This window comes from Abrus precatorius, unplaced genomic scaffold (assembly GCF_003935025.1).
Source record: "Abrus precatorius isolate BTA unplaced genomic scaffold, Abrus_2018 Scaffold2, whole genome shotgun sequence".
Lineage (NCBI taxonomy): Eukaryota > Viridiplantae > Streptophyta > Magnoliopsida > Fabales > Fabaceae > Abrus > Abrus precatorius.
The window spans coordinates 32,815,570-32,835,807 of record NW_020874362.1 but is presented as its reverse complement, the minus strand read 5'-3'; the positions used below and the strand labels follow the sequence as shown (position 1 = coordinate 32,835,807).

At 33.2% G+C, this 20,238-nt stretch overlaps 1 protein-coding gene across 1 annotated transcript; it reads right to left on the bottom strand.

Moving 5' to 3' along the window:
* Positions 1–155: 155 nt before the first annotated feature.
* Positions 156–11,499, bottom strand: LOC113857604 (probable phosphoinositide phosphatase SAC9). Its single transcript, XM_027489676.1, has 13 exons — positions 11,311–11,499; positions 10,633–11,228; positions 9,640–9,772; positions 7,191–8,410; positions 6,790–6,897; positions 6,467–6,637; positions 5,867–6,109; positions 4,610–5,020; positions 2,866–3,681; positions 1,995–2,192; positions 1,443–1,901; positions 1,120–1,347; positions 156–943 (listed from the first exon to the last, which is right to left on the bottom strand). Exons 1-13 carry the CDS (start codon positions 11,321–11,323, stop codon positions 662–664), a joined length of 4,878 nt encoding a protein of 1,625 aa, XP_027345477.1. The 5' UTR covers positions 11,324–11,499; the 3' UTR covers positions 156–661.
* Positions 11,500–20,238: the final 8,739 nt, after the last annotated feature.

Here is a 20,238-nt window from a genome sequence, read left to right as displayed (position 1 = left end):
TGTGATTTATTGTGGAAATTCATTGGCCCGTTCCCGATAAGGTTCCATCGCTTTGTCTATTGTGGACCCTCCCAGCCTTTGCCTTTACTTTGTATACACTGCTTAAGATTTATGTATTGAAACGCAACGTTTTCTTTTACGTTGCCAAACCATATTATTAAATGAGCCCATAAAATATCTATAACCATTATCCATCCTCTCCCAAGAGGATCATGAAGATGAAGGAACGAGAAGGGTACACACACAATGTAACAGGATAAAGAGAAATTATGCTATATGATCAAGTGTTCGTCAGCTTGCCAGTTTCGATGACATAATTGAAACCTCCTACAACGTAAAATATTTCAACCAGAGCCTATCTCTTGTACTAGATCTGTAAAAATATTAAATAAAAAAAACAAATACATTGAAGATAAACGAGTCAAAAATGAATTTCACTCTTAGCAGACTAATGAGCTCCTAAAATTGAACCTCCAACCAAAATCAAAACTCCCACCTTTCCATGCTAACCACAAGTGGCCAGAAATGCATTACTAATGTCCCTAGTAGAATAATCCTACAATATTGTTACACCAATGAATGAGCTTTACATACCATAATACAACAAAATGTGAAAACTTGCACAAACAACCAATGTAATAACCAAAGTACTGACGTGTAACTAAACTGCTCCCAGGCTAGCCCATTTCCCAAGGTCATATGGATCAGCATAGTAATACAGCTTAATTCTATTGGACAAAGATAGTCCTACTGCCAATGGAGAAATTCTAGTACCAGAATCATCTTGTTCAGATGGGTCATCCGTAAAAGCTGCAACATCTCCAAGCAGTTTGAATGAAATTCTGCGAGTTTGTATCTGCTTAGGGAAATCAAAGTACATCGGTGTTCCAGCCCTAGCCTCAGGTAATCGGTACTCACCAACAGTTACCATGCTATGGTATTCCTGCAATCAAGCAAAGTACATCAGGTTGTTTTCACCCCATCAAACAAAGTACAGATTAAGTGTACAAAATCAGAGGTTTTCGAAAACAGCAATTCATGGAAGGAGAGCCTCCATGGCTATACCTAAGCAAGAGAAAACTAAGTGACAGAGCAGTATGACAATGTTCCAGTAAATACCTGGAGAACAGATACTTGTATATACAATACAGCTGGAGTGATGTATCTGTCATCCAAAAGGGATGAAAAATTCTTGTTATGTACATCAGACAAAGGAGAATGGGTAACCCGAGGCTTGATTGCGCTGAAGGCATCTAATCGAAACCCCGCAAGCAAGGGAGAAGCAGGAGACAGATACTGCTCCAGGACAAGATCATTGTCCAACAATCTTTCAGCCTCAATTGGAACCTATGAAAATGAGAGGTTAACCAATGTTTTTGAGACAGATAACTTCAAAAACAAAATAGTTATCACAAAAGGATAAACAAAGCATAGATTTTTACCTTGAATCTATTTAGCTGTGGAGCTCTTTCCAACCACCCTGTCATGGTCACCTGGTCAGAGCTTTGTTGCTGCTTAAGATCAATTTCCTTTCTAATGGGGCTTCCGACCACTAAAATCCTCTTGGCATGAAGACAGGGTTCACTTTCAGCAGATCCTCCAAAAGATGCACGCCGAGTTTCTTGTGCAAAAGGGTTCTCATCTAGAGACAACAGATTGAAGTCATTTCCGATATTTATAGAACTAGATCCAGGTCGCTGAAGGCGTAAACTTATCCAAATTATGCGGCATCGAACGGAATTCTTGAAGGGAAACTTCACATGTCTTGGCACTTTATGCTCTGTTCCTGCCTTTTCAGGGCCATATAATTCCGAGGAAGCTTTAATCACAGATTGCAAATCCCATTTTCCCATTAAGGATCTTTCTTCCTTGTGTATTTTGTTACTTGCCCAAATTTGCACCTGTGCCGACATAATCCTAGTGTTAAATTCTTAATTCAATAAGTAATAAAAAGGAAAAATAAAGCACAAATCAAATGATAAATGGGTACTTACAATTGGAACATCAGCCATAGAGTAGCCACATGGGCTGACTATCAATATAACCCCACTAACATCAGAAATATTACCAAGGACAATTCCAAATTCGACTGAGGTGACACTAGATGGAGCTTTCCAATATGATAATCGCAAACCAGAATTAAATGGGGCAAGCAATGACAAAAATGGAGCAGAATCTGCTGCTGTTTCAACCTGCAATTGAATGATACAATGGTTATTTGTAACATATATATAGGTTTCAAAAATAGGACTAGATCTCCTGCATTTGAAGGATCAAAATCATGTTGGTGATTTGGCTCCCCAATGTAGCAAACACTTATTTTCTTTTTGCTACATCATAACATAACACAAATTACCCCCAATAATGCTTCACTTAACATGCAATTAGTACAAACAAGGGGATAATCAAAATCCATAGTTGATTAAATCAATGAAAATAGTTCAACATTCATGTTAGAAAGCTGCCAATGAAAATAGTTCAACATTATTATGTTGTCTGGATACATCACTTAAAAATCTTCAATGTTGCTCTAGTGGTCTAGCAAAAGGAGACCATGTAATTGTACCTGAGAATTTGGCTACGAAAAAAGATATACACAATTCTTTCAATTTCATGGTTAAAATTCATGTGATTCTTTGAATGGAAAATTAAACCCAAATTTGTTAACAAACCATTAAATATTAAAATTATTTCGATAATTGCTAGTAAACCCATCCGGCAATCTGTTGATATAAGTCATATAACATGGATTAAACACATTTTTGGTAGAAAAAACAGCATGTGCATGATAATTCACATAAAAACACAAAATAAAATGCAGCAGTGCCCAAAATGAGAATACAATTTTGAGTTTAAAAAACATACCGGGTGTAAAAAGCTGGCTAAAGGAAATTCAGCCAGGGATTCATATCCGTTCAGCAACAACTGTACTGCTTGGCTGGCAGACTTGCAGTCAGAGGCCTGGTTCTTTTCTAAAAGACCATCCCAAGATGATCCAATGATTTGCTTCAAAGCATTGTAAGCAGCCTTTTCCACACGTTCTGTTCTCCGTAAGCTAATCAGAACCCTCACATAGTCCAAAATCAATGCATGAAGCACAATATCCTGGCAGCACCGTTTACAAATTATACCATCCCGAGCTAATAAACGATTTACAGGTAAGTCAACTTGGCCACTTTGGCTTGATGCACCATTGTAATTCATAACCTCTCTTGAGTTATATCCTAGAAGCAGAAGTGCCCCTCTACCAGCACAGCAAACTCTGCAAACCTTCCTTTCACATTGAGAACACACGAACACAGGTTCTGAAGGACCAGCCGATGTCACGTTAGATGAATGAACTGCCTTTTTAGTTTCAGCACGCACCTCACACTTGCCACCATAGCAGGTTTCCCCAATTCTGATAATATTCCAGAAATCTACTGGATTATCATCAACAGTCCCAAGACCAATTGCAGCAACAAGTTTATCTTCAAGAGAAGCTTCTCCAAGCAATGCAAGATTACTTGCAACTTTAGATAATCTTCCCATGTAAGCTTCGTCAAGCAGTGTATTAGGATTTATGGTTGCAGGATCCATTCCAACAGATAGCAGGGCTCTATCCCTTTCAGCAGCAGAAAGATTCAACTTAAGGCGTTCAATTTCAAGTTTCATGGCTTCAATGAAGTCAAGCTTTCTTTGCTACAAAAATGTAATATGTTTAAATTAATGATACCAAAATAACAACTATGTAATATGTTTAAGAGCTACAATATAACTTGTATTTTTAGGTTGGGGGAGGGGGGTTTTAATTTCTGAAAAGTCAGCCAAGCCACCCCAAGGGAACAGATTAATGATAACTATTGAATCAAGTTTAAGCAACTGATTAACCACTCACTATTAACCAGTTACATCCACAGACAACATTGGCCAATTTTTTATAAAATAATTTTATTTGGGAGAAATGAAGAAAGTACATATCAGCAGAAAAAAATCCTCTAAAACAGATGAAGAAAAATCAATAATGCATCAAGGCTGTCTAGTCTCTCTGCATATCAAATAGCCATGAGTACTAGACAGAAGCCATAAACACAACTCATATATCTCAAACAGGGTAAACAAGTGTTACATTTTTAATATAGCTGATAATTATATCATTTTACTATCATCATTGTATTACTACTGATCTTTAACCTCTTGAAAAAATAATTAAAAATACATAATCATAATCAAATTTAATTAAAAATATTGTATTCAAGTTATGATAATAATATTTTATTATCCAAAAAAATGTACATTAAGAGATTCAAAGATAACCCAATTAAGTTTTAATACTGAGGCAGCTGTATTATGTGCATATTGAGTAACTGGTACAGGTACAATTCTAATATATTGCCAATTTTGATGTATTTGTGCACGTAAGATGGCACAGATAAAAACCAAATTCAAACAAAATTGTCTTCCACAAACAATAATAATAGAATAATTAAGGAGTGAAAATTTTATCACAAGAAAAGAAATGTTTTGGGGAAAGAAAATTCATATCAAATCTAGGAGTTGATTGTATTGGACAAATTAAACAAGAAAACTTATAATGGTTAATAGGAACATGGTCAAATTGATAACATACCAAATTTGGCCCTGCGAGAGTCCTCAAGCATTTTAAATATTGTTCAGCATTAGTATCTGAATGTCTTGCATCTTCAGATGAAACTTTACAATCACTTTTGGCATTATGATATTCAACACCCAGGTCCAAGAAATCAAGTGGGTCTCTTTCCTGGCAAACAACATTTGCAAGTGGGTGCGGAAGTGGTTCCTCCCCAGACAGGAGGTCAATCAAAAGGTCACCAGAAGTGCCTTCTTGCATGGGTGGTGATACTTTTTCTGTGGATGAAGGGTTAAATGGATTTGAATCTGAATCAGATAAAAAGGGATTGAGCTCCTCTTTAAACTTCTTGGCATGCTCAATTAACCTTGTACCAGGGCCTTCATTAGTAAATATGTCCCTCCAAGGCAGAGGAACTCCAAGGATTTCAATCTATAGCCAAACCACATCATCATATAGCAGCAATTTAAGATTTAGATAAAACCCAAATTTACATCCCTAACTTGAAAATAGAATTAGAGGAACAGACAATTAATTAAACAATTGAAATAATAGACACAAAGATAATAAGAGTGCATATACAAGTAAAGCATTGGTCTAATAACAAGTGGAGGGAGACTGAAAATCAAGTTGCATTTCATTTGGAGCGCACATCCTGATTTAAAATTTTCAAATATAATTTCAAGAGCTAAAGATTTTAGAAAATATTTCTGGTTCATGAAATTGAAAATGATTTGCAGAAAAAAGGAAACAATGAAAATATGATAGTAGTAAGTCATTTCAGGAAGGAAAAAGTTTTCATTATTGTTGACATACAGCCAAATTTAACACCCACAAACAAGTATTCACTTAACTAGAAACTTTAGGATTAAATGCACAAGATATTTTACCACCAGTAGTTAAAAACAAGCAGCAGAAAGCGGTCAATAAATTTTACTTCAATTTCGTCATGGATTTCCACACAATACATTATAAACAAAAAACATCCAAATGAATCTAAGTCATATTTACAAACATTATCCAGAATAAGAGAAGAAAGGGATTTTTGCAATTGAAAATAGTTGCATGAAGAATTTCAATTTATATTTGTGGATTATCAACTCACCTATTCATTTAAATTATGTACCACTGTTGCACTATATTGACTTTTTTCAGTCGCAAGACAAAATAGAACATTCATGCATCCAACATTGAAAATCAAAGATAACAGCTAAAGAATATTATAGTTAGTCAAGCCATGACTCATCATCAATTAATGATATGTTCCAAAATTTCTACCTCACCAAGCGTTAGTGGATTTCTTCCAGAAACAGTTGGATAAAAGGTTAGTGCAACCACACGTGTAAGGAAATCCCACTCTCCCTCAAGTTCCTCAAAATCATACAGTAATGACAAAGGTGATGCATCTTGGGCATGTAGTCGAGAGTTTGCTCCAGTTATAGCCATGTCTTCAGTATTAACTACCCCAGGTAAGGGTATTAATAAGTTGGTCCCACTCGCACAGAGTGGTATTGAAGCACCCTGCCAATAGATGTCATACAGGTTCAGATGTCAGATCTACATTCAAATAAGCTCCAGAATTCCTATCACTATTCACTACAGCTACATACATCATGATTTATTAAAATTCAAAATTTTGCTTTTATATTGAAGCAGATATCACCTTATATAATCATAAAGATTTCAAACAGTCAATAATATCATAAGTTAATGTCTTTCAAACTGTTCCTGCTAGAAATTTTTATCATTTTGCACACAACATAAATGAGCACAAGCCCTCTTCCTATTCAGTTAGCATGATAAATACAACTCTTTCTGCAGTATTATGCATACATGGTTATTACAATGTATGAGACATAGAGAGAGCAAAATACAGACCTCTAAGACCAGTTTAAGCCCATCTAGATGGCATCCTGTCCGTACATCAACTGTTGATGGATAAGTTGAATCATCTGCACCATGGGATATTGTGAGAAGAAGCTGACAAACATGGCAAGGCTCACCAAGATAAATAAAGATTTCAACTACATCTGCAGGCTGTGGACAAATCTGTGAAAGGAAAAGGTGTACATATTTTTGTAAGACGAGATACATAAAATTTAGAAGTTTTTCAGTACATATTATTTAAAAAATCATACATGATAGAACAGTCATAAATTGTACAGGATTATCCTTCAAATGGAAGGAAATATTTAACATACCCAGACTAGTCCTTTTCTTTTGAAACTCAGAAGACTAGCTTCACCACCAGAAATGGGAATTAAGTTTGCAATTGGTTTGATAACAAAACCAGACGGCCGAGATGGTACCTATGATGATCAGAGAGCTTAGTTACTGTTAACATTAAAAAGAACTCTACTGTATTAACTGGCATTACATGTCAACAGTTTGCAGTGAACTTATCGAAAGTCAGACATGAAGAAACAAAAATTTGAGAGAGAGATATGCAATATAAATTAAGGAGTTCTTAAAAGAGAAAGAGGATGCGATTCAGTAACTAACATGAAATGAATTATGAAACTGCAATTGCTAGGGACTTGATGTATAAAAAGAAACAGAAAGCCATCACTCAGTTAACTTTGACAGTTGACAATTCACATACATGTAGAGGTTGAAGAGAAATTGATGGAAGATGCTTGAAAAGCCTCATTCCAAGGAACATTTCTAACTGCTTTTGACGAGAGCTATCCACAACTGCATTCTTATATCTTCGTTGCAAAGTGATTTTCACATTCTGTGCAGCAGAAAACTGTTTAAACTTTCCTGTTTCTTCATTGAATATGCTAAGTATCTGGCTGTGCATTGCTTTAGACCCAGTGTAAAGAGTAGCATGAATATCCCCAGCAAGTAGAAAAAGGTCAGCAAGCTGAGATACAGGAGACAAAATTGTAGACCGCTTGAACTCCTCAAATGTCATGTCAAACCTCTTCCATGGTTTGTCAGGACATGGATGCATCCATGTGGTGGTTCTTGTATTATGATCAATATAATATGTTTTTCCTGTTACTGCATCAGATCGCTTCTCCCACCCAGGTGGCAGTGGAGCAGTATATCCACCATAATTATTATTCATTGACTGATAACCAAATGCCAGATCACTATCAAGTGATATCCCTAGCCGTCTACATTGCTCCATGAATACTTGAAGGCAACCAAAAAAACTAGCAGCATTGGTCCTATCCAGAGAATCAGCACAATTAAAACGTACTATCCCATTTTGATGTGTTCTTAAGCAGAATGCACCTTCAAAATCATCATTGTAGATAACTTCCCCTCTGCAATCATTTATTCTCTGTCGTGATGGCAAATAATCCCCTTCAGATATACCTATGGATACAGTGGGTGCTTTTAGAAATTTCCATAAGCCTTCAATTGTTTGTTGTTCACCTTTTAATTTTATACTGGCGTGCCAGTCATAATTTATCAAATGGACCCGAGTATACGGAAGCTTCCCAGTTGATCTAACAAAGTTTATAGACTCTTCAAAATGTTGAACCAAAATGGACTCGGACTTTCCTTCTCCATTTCGAAGCAAATTAATGCATACAATTGGAACCAGAGCTTTTCGGTTTGAATTCTCACCGGCACGTATATCTATATTCCGAGCATCATATCTCTTACTCAATCTTTGATAATATTGTACACTTCCTTTATAAGGATCACAATCTGAAACATAAATTTCAGCTTCAGCAGCTGTGATTTTCAGTTCTGCACCCCACCAGATAGGAATAGTGCCTCTTCGCCACACGTATGTGTTGAAAGGTACACTTTGACCAGTTCGTTTGGGAACCCATACGAGTTGCTCACACTCCACTTCATTCCCTGTCAAATGGAACCTAATAAACATTTGGCTTGTGGCAATATTAATGCACATTTTTACCGTTGAAACAATGTTATTTGCAGTTTTTTAGGAAAATTTGTGATTTCATCCCCATTTTCTAATGCATTTTTTTGTTTTAAAAACATGAGGATTTAAAACCATTTTCCTTGACCATTCACATAAAAATTTAGCTCTGTTTTTACCTTTGTTCCTTCCCACTTTACAGGACTATTTTTTTCCCTGTGTTCTGCTCATTATTCTTCCTTTAGACATCTGAGTTCATAAATTTTCATCTAACTTGTATGTTCTTTTTCTACTAGTCTCACCATCATCTTTCATTTATTGACTTCAGTATTCTTATTGATCCTAGATTACTGGTGATTGTGTGTGTAAACTGTGACTAATTATTTATCATGAGTTTCTTTAGTTTTGGTTTTACTTTTTAATATGTGATGTATACGTGTAATATGAATTATTTAATTGTACCATAATATTAAAATTGAGGCCATCTTGCTTCCTGCCATCCCGCTATAGCATTATCAAAGTTTGTTGGCATGCACTGCTATTTGGGATTGATAAGTATAATAGAGTAACATAAATCAAAATGAACATGAGTTAAATAGTTCGAAGCTTAAGTTTGAAAATCATAATCAATCAAGTGAAGCACGAACACCTCCATCCAGTGGAGTGTTAGGGTGTCCGACACTGGTGCGACACCAACACCGGCGCGATGCTGCTTGGACACATGTCAGACATTTGTCTACAAGTGTCCAAATTTAAAAATATTTTTTTGCAGCTAGACACAGCTTGACATGGCGGGAAACTATTTCAACACCAAAGATTATATTTAAAAAAAATTAAATTGGTTAAAAAATTAAAAGATGTTTCCTCTGCAAGTTTACGTTTCAGCTCCAAAACTCCCTCATTTAATTCCTTTTGCAATGGATGATGTTGTCTTAGACCCTTAGCATTACATATGTATGTATGTCTATATATATATGTGTGTGTATAAGTGGTGTCCTATATTTTGGACATCAGTCATGTCCAGGTGTCTGCGTCGCGTCGTGTCGTGTCATGTCCGGTATCTATGTCAGAGTCAGTGCTTCATTTTCAAGATTAAGATAAATGACCTCCTTAACAAGCCTGATTGCTATTTTTATGGGAGTTAATCACTCAGTTCATTATAGGATGGAAAATTTTAAGTTCAACACTCAATGATAGGTCTCTTCACCTGTACTAAAACATGAATTTAGCCCCCTTGCCAAGTAACGAGTACCCGGGTGTAGCCTGCTCCGACGAGCGGTGAGAGCAACAATACCTTCTAGTTGACCTGAGCTTCCAAAAGTTCGACATTCTGCAAACCCCTACACATCAAGACCAAGTGAACCAACAGCAATCACGTGTGAATTTTAAATCTTAATTGCTCTATATATACATGATCTTTGGCACAGACTGCTACAAAAATTGAGACAGAGCCTGTTGGACCTTTTATTTGTACATAAATTCCAAACAGAATGAAAACAACAAAGAAAGAAAACTTGGAGCCAAAAAAAAAAAAAACAATCAACATATACTTAAACCTTCAAAATGGCACACAAAATGTTTGTCCAACTTCACTTTGTGTAAATATTGTGATGTTAGCAACAAAGAATGTAAATGAGTAAATACACAATTTTTTTTTACGTGTGAATAAACACATTTTGCTTCCTGAAAGATTTTACTTGTTGCATTCATCTCTTAAAGTTATTGTCCATACAAATCAGTCCCCTACGTAGTTAGACAAACGGTATGTTTGGACATACAACCTAATTAAGCACTTATTCAATAAACTCAAATCACATGAAAGGTTATGACATAAATTCAATTATAAAACTTATTCAAATAAGTTAAAAAGAACTTATTTTGATAACCTACACCAATAAACTTATTAAAATAAGCTAAACAGAGTTCACAAGCATCAAATTATTTTCACAAGTTCTCAATAAGCTCTTCCAACCACCCCAAAAACTTTAACATAGCCATGCAACAAATACCATTTCTCAGAAAGCAAATTGCATATCTCTTCATTTAAATTCTCCAACGCTGTCACACAACAAACTATCAACACTCCTAACAAACTCACCTCTCTCCAATCAATTCATCCACACAAAAAACTTTCAGCATCCAACGAAAGCAACACATTCCACAAGCACTCAAAAAACGCAAACAGAAGAGATCACAAAACCTGCAGGAGAGTGACGCAATGGCGCGGCAATCCAATATTAACAAACGGCGTCGAGAACCATCCATTCCAAACAAACTCCTGATCCGGTTCGTGCACCGGCAAGCGACTCGGAAAAGGGCGAGTAATATCCCTAGTCTCACAGAAATAATGCTTCCCATCAATATCAAGTTCAGTCAACTCCTGAACATTCTTCACCTCTCCTTTCCCCTGCACCAACGCGTTCTGCAGCGAAATCTTGACCCACTGGCTCTCAGCCACCGTGTAAATGCAACCTCCACCAGGCAAATTGGGAACACTAGGAGTTAACCTAGTAGCCACAAGGAGCAACGCGAGGTTACCGAACGCGGCGTAACCTAATATAGCCCTAGCATAGGTGCGGCTCTTGCACCCGAATCGCGACCCGTTGGTGATGAAATCCAAAGCCTCCTTCTGAGACTTGAATAGATCGAACCCTAACTTGGCTTCGTAGCGAAGTGCACCGGTGGTTGGATCCACGTAGATTACCTGAGTGTCCGTTCGGGTGCAGAGGCTCGCGATGATGTAGACTTCGTCGGAATCGAGCGTCACCACGATAATTGAGGTGTCCTTCGCAGCACCTGAAAGTGAAGCGAATGTGATGAACAAATGGAAATGGTGAAACGGAAATGATGGATCGGTGCAAGTGGAAAAGAACCTCACCAGGTGATTCCATCGGTTACCAATGAAATCGATAGCGTTCATAAACAGAATCGCTTCCGATGAGAGACGATTGATTTGATTTCTTCGAGTTTTTACTTTCTAATATTCTTCTTCTGTTAATTCAACTGCCGAAGGTGAATCGAGTTCGTGATCAATGCTTCCTTTTCGACCATGAAAATGATGCGATGACTACTCCGTCGTTTCAAGCGAACTGTTTTATTTTATGAATAATGGGTTATAAACAACCATGAAATTGTTTGCTTTCCTTGTACTGTGTATCTTTTTTGGGTGAAAATTCTTGGTTAACTGACAATAACAATGTTTTTTTTTTTCATTAGTTATTTTGCAAATTGAATTGAATATAAATATATAAATATATTGTTATTTAACGCCATAAATGATGTTCTAGATCTTATCTAATATTATTTTTGTAATTTGATTTATAATAGTAAAAAAAATTGTATATCAGATTTTATATAAGAATTATTTTACAACGTTAGCTCCCTCTTCTAAATAATAAATTACTTTTTAACATGATATATTTAAATTAATTTTTAACTCTTATACAATTTTTTTTATATAATTTAGTCTTTATAAGTCAAATAATTTAAATATTAATTTTTATATGAAAATTTATTTTTAGTTGTGTCTATGTCATAATAATAATAATAATAATAATGTCTTCATAACAATATCAAGTAACTTTTTTTTATTAATTTTACCGAAATATTTTAAATTCTTTAAAAGGCTTCATAACAATTTTTTATATTTTTAACTTATAATGTTGAACTTTATTATATAATTTAACGTATTTTTGTTTCTAATTTATGTAAAAATTATAATTTAATTTGTATTTATATGAATATTACTTTTAATATTTTTATTTTAAATATCACTATTTATCTATTTCATTATATTATCATAATAATCATATTTTTTTTATCATCCTTATTTTAATGTTATTTTTTTTAATATAGTCAAATTGTGGTTGCAAAAATGAATAAAAATATAATTTAAAAAGTAATTCTGATTTTCTTATAAATATATCAAGGATATAGAAAATGAAAGTTCTTAACTTTGGATATGACTTAAAGGGACATAATCAAGATTCAAGATATTGAAATAAAAATAATAAGAAAAAAATGATAATTATAATGAGATATGATGAAGTATACAAATAATGATATTGGAGATGAAATTATTGAAAGTAATGCTCATATAAAGACGAATCAATATATAAAACTAGACTAAAAAATGTTAAACCAAAATATGAAATTTATTTAAAAAATTTGAAATACCACTCTAAAGATAGAGACAAAATTGAAAATAAATTTTTGCATTGAGATTGATATACATTTTTTTTTTCATAAGGACTAAATTACAAAAAAAAAAAGGTATTGTATAGCAACTAAAAGACAATTTAAACCTCTTACTTTGAACAATCATTTGCCATAAAAGAGAGATGGCTAACATTGTTATAATGTATCGTAATAGTAGGGATGAAATTAAAAATAAATTTTCATATAGAGATTGATATATAAATTTTTACATATAGGAACTAAATTACAAAAAAAGTTCTTGTATAGAAACTAAAAAATATTTATCCCTTATTTAATTATAATAAGATTATGTATGTTATAAAAAAAGTATAATATATAATAACTTTTTTAATAATACTTGTGATATATCTTATAGATATGAATAATTAAAGAAATTATAATTTTTATTAAAAAATATAAAAAGATATCAAAAGATATCATTCATGAATATTTTGTCAAAATATAATTGTCTCAATTTTGTCGGAAACAAAATTTGCACTTTTATTAACCTTTCAAAATATTTGCTTCATTTAGTTTAGATAATATTTTGAACTAATTTGTAGCAAAAACAAGTTGCAAGACAAAACAAAAGAAATAGAGAGCAAACCACTTAAGAAATCAATTTTGTAATAGAAAGATGAATTTAATCATTATTAATAATGTTAGTATGGTTAAGTATGTGGTTTAATTTTGTTAAAGTTATTGGAAAGTCTTGCTATTAAGTTGAAGCCTATTTCTATAGGTGTGGCAAATTGAACATATAGATTTATTATAAATATTTGTTGCATCTTTGTAAAGAAAAATGAAACATTCCTTTAGTGTAATTTTGAGTTTAAACACTAAAAATTTTGGATATACTCTTTAGTGACTACTATTGTAGTAGGAAGAAGTTTCACTAATATCTCTTGTATTTTAATTATTATTTGCTAAAAAAATTATTTAATCATTTAATTATTTTGAGTACCCTTCCTCTCATATTCATTAAGTTGTTCACATGTATGGAGAATATTTAACTCTGATTTCCTAATAAGTGGTATCAAAGACACTTAATTTGAAATATCAATATCAAAATTTAAAATGGAGAAATTTGATGAATCCAACAACTTCAACTTATAAAAGTTGAAGTTGTGAGCATTGTTAGACTAGCAACGTCTGACAAAGGCATTGGAAGACATTGAGAAGTTATTAGAAAAATTGTCTTCTAATAAAAATGAGGAGATAACGACCAAATCATGAAGTACAATTCAACTAAGCCTAACAAATAACGTGTTGTTAGAAGTTATGGAAGAAAAGACTACAGACTCATTATGAAAGGCATTAGAAGAAAAATATTATGTGTAAACTTTGTCAAACCAACTCTATTAAAGAAAGAGATTGTACATGTTCAAATATTCCAGAGAAAAATCAATTAAAGACCATATTGACAACTTCAATCGGATGATCACTGATGTGCAAGCGGTTAGACTAACATTTGAAGGTATTGATCTGACTATGATCTTATCAACTTCATTACCTCTATCTTATGTTAATTTATGTAATACCATAATGTATGGTAGGTCTTTCATTACAGTTAAGGTTGTCAAAAAAGTCTTTGATGATGAAAGAGCAATAGAAATTAACATTTGGATCTAGGGTTGATAATCCTACATATGAGTTGTTTGTGAAGAAGACGTAACCAAGAAAGAGTATCATGAAGTAAAAGGAAGAATAGATCCAAATCTAAAAGAGATCAATCCCTAAAATATTTTCATTATCACTAAACAAGACATATTCGAAAAAAATTGTCTTGAAAGAAGAAAATTATAAAATTTTGCCAACATAAATGTTAAAAGTTTTAAAGATAATGATGTTGATTTTCCTTTAACAATTACCAATGGTGACATAGGGAATGAGTGGATCTTTAATTCTAACGCATCATTTCACAAGACCCCTAATAAGCATTTTTTCTCCTCGTAAGAAAAAAGAAAAGGGAAGGTTAGATTAGGAGACAATATAATTATTGGAGTTATATGTGAAGGAGTGGTGCAAATCAAATTGGATAATGATACTGAAAGGACAATTCAGGCATAACATGTATTGAATCTTAGGAGGAACCTAATCTCAATGAATGCTCAAAATAAATGAGGGTACAAGTTAGTTGGAGAATATGATTTTTCGAAGGTGACTAAGGGTGCAATGGTGGTGCTGAAATGAAAGCTATAAGGAGGGATCTATATACTGCTTAGAAGCACAATAATTGGGACTATTGTTGTTTTATCCTCTGGAAAAGTATATGATGATATCACACAATTGTAGCACGAGGCTAGAGGTGTCAAAAAGCCTAACTGGCCTAGCCCTAACTCTAGCCTATGTGGGTTAGGGCCAAAAGGCCCAATAAATCAAAAGCCTTATGGACCAAAAAGCCCATAGGGCTAGGGTTAGGGTTAAGGCTTCAAGGGCCAAAAAATTCCAGCAATTATAAATTCTAACTCAATTTTAATTTCATTCCTAAATATCAATCATGCCAAAACAACATATACACTCTCTTAATAAGCAACTTAGAGAATTTCTATAAATAATTAAACATGCAAGATACAACTAAATATTTCATAAGCAATTAAACATTAGTGCAGTAATATAATTTCTATAAATAATCTAAATTTACATAAAATCATCTATAACAAAAGAAAATCAGTTCAAGTGCAAACAAAACTAATTTCAAGGGCTCTTTTGTCTTTTTAGCAAAAATAAAAAGCAAATAACAACAAAATTCACAAAGCCAATATGTCACTGCAAGACTCATCATTATCTATTGTAGAATAATGTTGAACCCATTAAAATTGTCAAGTGTCAATTTACCTTTGTCATTTACTCTCTGAAAGAAACAAAAATAAATGATAAAGTAATTAGTAAAAAAGAAAACTCAACACATTAATTCTTAATAGATTTATACTCCACCTGCTTGTTACTCTTCAACGGCTTGTTGCATACTAGACTCTGGTGTTTTTGTTTCATCATTATCTAAAATTCAAAAGTAACAAAATTAGAATTATGTTTGTACAAATTATATAATAATCATAAAAGATTATTACAATAAATATTACTACTTGGACTTTTAACAAAGTCATGCAACCAATTCTTTGTACAAATTAACATTTGTACATTTTCTGAAAGTGTTGAACTTTTATATTTAGTGAGAACACGTTCACCAATGCTAAAAGCAAATTCTAATGCTACTGTAATAATTGAAATACTAAGCACATCTCGTGCTAATATAAAAAGTATTGTAAATTTCTTTTCATTATTCTTCTAATAATAAAGCACATTAAATTCTTCAGTATCATCATAATCAACTTGTGACTCATCCAAATACAAATTCAATTCACTCTTATCAATGGTAGACCTAGTTTCATTTTGAAATAATTTAAACTCCTACAAAATATAACATAATAACCCTTTAAACAAAATAAAAATAAGAAACACACCCTAATTAAAATGATATAAAAGAACATACATTAAACAATCTTGATTTCTTTGACCTATTTCCATCTCCATGTGACTTTGACAACAAATTGGATTCATTGGAAGGTTAAGAGCCACTTATAGCATTAAAATCGTTTGCATATTCTCCATAAAGTTTATCAAACTTATCCTTCACATTGTTGACCTTCTCATGAGAAGTTAAAGAAACAAGTTTGGTGTAGCAAAATCTTAAAAATTCAAGCTTTAAATAAGGGTCAAGAATAGCTTCAAAAGCTAACAATACACAATAATTCTTCCAATATTTTTCAAATTTTCCTTTCATTCTTACAGCCATATCCTTTATAACATCATCCTCGTTCAATAAATATTCATTCAATAAACATTCAATCTTTCAAACTTGCATAAAATATAAGTTTGAAGTCAGATAACAAAAATCAGAAACCATATTTTATAGTCTCATAAAATGGCTCTAAAAATTCAAATAATTTCTGTCATTTACTTCTTTCCTCTATTCCTAATATGATGGACAATATTTATAATTCATATCAACCACATGAAGAATATCAAAAGCTTTTTCATACTTGATTGCACTCTCAAGCATTAAGTATGTCGAATTTCACCTAGTAAAAACATCTAATCTTAACCCAATTATTATGTCTATTCCAGAATCTTACACACAATTTTAAAATTTAACCATCCTTCTATTGGATCCTCTCACATATTTAACATTCTCTCAAATTTTAAAAAATGTTTCATTAGTTATTTTTATACCTTATTGTACAATCAAATTAAGTATATGAGCAAAACAACGCATATGAAAAAATTTTCTATCACACAACAAACTATTCTGCACATGAAGATGATTTTTCAAAACATCTTGCATATTATCATTGGCAGAAGCATTATCTAAGATAATAGAAAAAACTTTTTTTTTTTATCAATTCCTTATTGCTTCAGACAATCAAATAAAGTAACTTCTAAGTTAACTCTAGTGTGAGGTGGTTTCATTCGACAAAAATTAAGAATCTTACTTACTAATTTCTAATTCTCATCAACAAAATGAACAGTTAAGCAAATATAACTCTCACTCGTAGCTGTTGTCCAAACATCAAAGGTGAGACATACTTTGTTAGGAATATTACACATGACTTCTTTGAGTTTTTCCTTCTCTCCCATGTAAATTTTTTGAACATCTAACATAACAATATTCCTAGAGGGCATTACAACATTATTATTCACATAATTAATCCACTCTTTGATCATATTATACTCTGCAAAGTTGAAGGAAAGATCATGTTTGATTATGGCTTGTGCAAGAATGTTACATTAAGTCTTTTGGTTAATCTTTCTCGCACCAAAATTTACATCTTCAGTAAGAACTGCATCTACACTTGAACTTTGAATGTTTTTACAAACTGAAACATGGTGACTTAAATGTGAAGTTCTATAATATTTTTTATCTTGGAATTTTTTCAATAGCATAATCATGGCCACAATATTTGCACACAACTCTTTCAACTCCATCCTTATTTATACCAATTTTAGTAAAATATTTTCAAACATTTGAAAAGTGTAACGTCTCGAATTTCGGTAATATTAATTATTGTTATTTATATAAATCTAAATGCATATATATGTGTATAAGCGTAAAAAGGATGTTGAAAATTTGCATTGGGTGTATGATGATGGTGTTTTGTGTGTAATGATTATGAATATATGTACATATATGTATGTTGTGGATGAATGTATATATATATATGTGTGTTTATACATGACTGGATAAGGCTGAAATGGGCTAAGTGCCTAAATGTAGGGCATGATACTGGGCTGATCTCGCTGCAACGAGAGGATTTTTGCAGTAGCGAAAGGATTCTCGTTGTAGCGAAAGGGCCCTGGGAGGAAGGACCAGAACTGTCGCCTTCTCGCTTTAGCGAGAGACATCTCGTTGTAGCGACAGAATGACAGTTTGGGTGCATTTCTGGATGCAGTCTCGGTGTAACGAGATTCTGCAGAAACCAGAGTGTAGTTTCCTCTAGTTTTTTTGCTGTAGCGAGAGGGCGTGTAGCTGTAGCAAGGAGACCTCGCTGCAGCAAGAGTGTCGCGACCAGAAAAGGATTTAAAGGGGTTAGGGTTCGGGGAGAGTTATTTCTCCCTCTCCCTTCGATCCTCTCATTCTCCAAAGCCTTATTCCACCGATTAATTGCTTCCAAAGCCGTTCGGGAGCTTGATTGAAGGTTAATTCTGTGTGGGAAATGCTTGGAGGTGAGTTTTAATGGTTATGGTTCCGTTTCTCATCCATAATTCTCTGTTTCTCAGTTTCTTGGGGTTCTCATGGAGTTCTTCGATGGGTTTTAGGCTGCAATCTGTGTATGGAGCACGTCCGTAGTTGAATCCGAGTGTGGGCCTTCAATCTAAGGTAAGGGGGACTCTATCCTACTCTTTTGTTCATGAATTGTTATTGTTTTGCTAAATATTGTATTGTGGCTAAGTTAGTGGGTAGGAAATTGCTGAGAGATGTAATGTGGGTCAAGTGCCGTGATGTGTGAACATTATGTGTGTTGACCCAAAATTGATGGATTGTATGTAAATGTTGTATGATAGAATGAGGGCATGTATGCCGAGTGTTGTGAATGGGTATGGGCACTTATGCCGTATATTTGAATGAATATTGTGGAAATATGGGTCCAAGGGCCGTGTAATATAAACGATAATTGTAGGCTATGTGTCGTGTGCTGTGAAATGGAATGTGGGTTGTGTGCTGTGTGTAAATATGATTACTGCATGCGTGAATGGAATTTGTGTGATTAGGCGTATTAGCGCCGTTGTAATGTGTTGTGAATGGTTCAGCGATACACTGGAGATGTGGAAGATGAGGACGATAGAAATACCTTGGGGAAGAGGGAGTGGTGGTGACACTGACTGCAGAACGGGTGCACCACAGGCCACACACTTTCTTCCTGACTAGACCTCTGACTACTATCTTTACTGAGCGACCTGTGACTGCCCACATGGTATCCGTGAGACGGGGTAACCGGTAACCATTCATGGTGTAAATCTGTGATCACAGTGCTATAATGAGTGTGGCTGTTGTGCGTATGCATGAGTTTGTGTATTGTGCTTGTGGGTGTGATAATGCTGCTTGTACTTACATTTGTATAAATATATTGGAAATGAGTTAGAGGTGAGACTCTATGCTTGATTGTGGTTTGGTAGTGTAGGATACTCACCCGTACATTCATTTTCAAGTAATCAAGACGATCAGCACCAGACTCAGTAAAGGAGTGGATGAAACTGCTATAGGACTTACGATATTATTTTGGAAAACTGTTGTATTTGAATAAGTCCTGTAGCAATTGTTTGATATAATTTGTAACCCTTTTTTTCTATTTGTAATGGTTGATGAAACTTGAATTAAAAATAAAAATTTTATTATTTCAAAAATTTGTAAAATTTCTTATTTATTGAAATTAAATTTAAGGTGTTACAAGAAGTGTTTCTTAGGTGTCTCGACACTTCCAGATAATACAGGAAGAGTTTTAGAAATAATTTCATCATCTATATTCACAGTCTTATTCATAAAATCCATAATATAATTTATAGTTCTTATACATTCAAACAAACATAAGATAAAAATTAAAATAAACACATTTAAGTATTATTTGATAAATGTATTAAAACAAAATCTATTATAAAAACTATATCAGTAGATTATTATTTTATGAAATTACTAAATTATGCTAAATCTATATCTCTCCTAATAAAAACTAGCCTAAAAATTTTTATCAGAAATTCATTATTTAATAGTCCCCTGTATCATTTATGTATATTTCTATAGACTATTATTTTGATGTCAAAACATTGACACTTAAATTACAAGATGCAACTCCAGGCTAAAACATAAAATATATATGATAATTTATCTTGTATTGATCGTATTACATGAGGGGCAACAATTGTTTAACATGTTATACTAAAAATTATTATTAAGACAAGTTATACGATATAATAAACACTATCGAACATTATCAATTTTAAAATATTAATTCAACGTAAACAATTAATGTACAATAAACTTATTAATCAAATAATATAATAAAAACATGATTTTTTTTAATATACTATTAATGTAAATGTCTTTATACACAGA

Bases quoted from the DNA above. Each gene is read 5' to 3' on its own strand.
- LOC113857604 (XM_027489676.1), bottom strand. The intron at 6,638-6,789 runs GTATGTTAAATA...TTCCTTTCACAG, and splicing joins AAAGAAAAGGACTAGTCTGG to ATTTGTCCACAGCCTGCAGA. The intron at 3,682-4,609 runs GTATGTTATCAA...ACATTTTTGTAG, and splicing joins CTCTCGCAGGGCCAAATTTG to CAAAGAAAGCTTGACTTCAT.